Source organism: Apis dorsata, unplaced genomic scaffold (assembly GCF_000469605.1).
Source record: "Apis dorsata unplaced genomic scaffold, Apis dorsata 1.3 scaffold_77, whole genome shotgun sequence".
In the NCBI taxonomy this organism is placed as follows: domain Eukaryota; kingdom Metazoa; phylum Arthropoda; class Insecta; order Hymenoptera; family Apidae; genus Apis; species Apis dorsata.
Window position 1 is genome coordinate 236,744 of NW_006263375.1, and position 1,096 is coordinate 237,839.

Consider the following 1,096-nt stretch of genomic DNA (forward strand, 5'->3'; position numbering starts at 1 on the left):
TTTCTCTTCTCTTGCGATTTATCTCAATTATTATTAATACTCGTTCCGATTAAATAGCAAATATAATAAAAACTCACTTTGTATTCAGCTAAATCTTGAACCACGCAAGACAAAATTGCTTCTCTTCCAACTGGAGCAGTTACATTGGCAATTGGTTCCTTGAAATTCGGATCTAAAAAAACATCAAGAAAAATTTCACGGTTAAAACATCTGCTCGGTATTACAGTTTAAATGAAAAAAAGAAAAAAATTGTTTCGAATCTGATACAATGAAACTCATCATCCGATATTTCCTTAATTAAATATCGTTCGAAAATCGATCGTCAATTTGGATAGAGACGAAAGAGTAGTAAATCAGACATCAGAAATACGAGGGGAGGGGGGAAAGTCTGAACTGAACTGTTTTTAAAATGGTGGAAAAAGTTGCGGTGAGTCGGTATAAGACAATACCTTATTGTTTCCATTGAATATCGAATAAGACGGTCCGTCATGTTCTCCCGTCAATTAATCTTAAAATTTTCATTGGAATTTTATAAGAGCACGAATATCAGACTGTGCGTTCACAATCTACAATTGTACAATTTGTTAATTACGTTTCAATGCATTAAGGCATTATTAATAATTTCCAAGATGATAATCGCGTTACGATCGAGATTCAATTACGAATCTCTTGACTTTATTATTTAAAACGTGAAATAATGTATTTATTAGACTGTCAACGTCGAAGAAAAAGAAAAATATTTATAGATTTTACGTATAAAGGTCCAAACCGTATCGGTTCAATCATCTTTATCGTCGACATCCCAATTTAGTCAGATTATAAAAGAAATTTTCAGGTCAAACAACTATTTATAATATGACCACTGCAAGATTTATATTATCTTATAAAAATAACGATGTAGACCAACATCAAATCAATACTTTCCAATATTCGTGATTCTAAATTTTTCATCGCTAGCTAATTCTTCTTCCCAATTAACACGCGAACGTATCCTAAAAATTTTCTATTCTATGATTATTGAACTTTTCCAAATAAAAAAAAAAAAAAAGATACGTGTACATTTTAGATTTCATTATATTTACCATACTCATCAAAA

The 1,096-nt window shown here is 30.5% G+C and overlaps 1 protein-coding gene across 3 annotated transcripts in view; it reads right to left on the bottom strand.

The window, feature by feature from the left end:
* The window catches only part of LOC102680502 (lachesin-like), a 122,807-nt gene that overhangs the window by 64,712 nt on the left and 56,999 nt on the right, over positions 1 to 1,096 (bottom strand). For all 3 annotated transcript variants that reach the window (XM_031508173.1, XM_031508174.1, XM_031508172.1), the window contains exon 2: positions 78 to 172. In XM_031508173.1, coding sequence (XP_031364033.1) covers positions 78 to 172 — 95 coding nt within the window. The remainder of the gene's footprint in view (positions 1 to 77; positions 173 to 1,096) is intronic.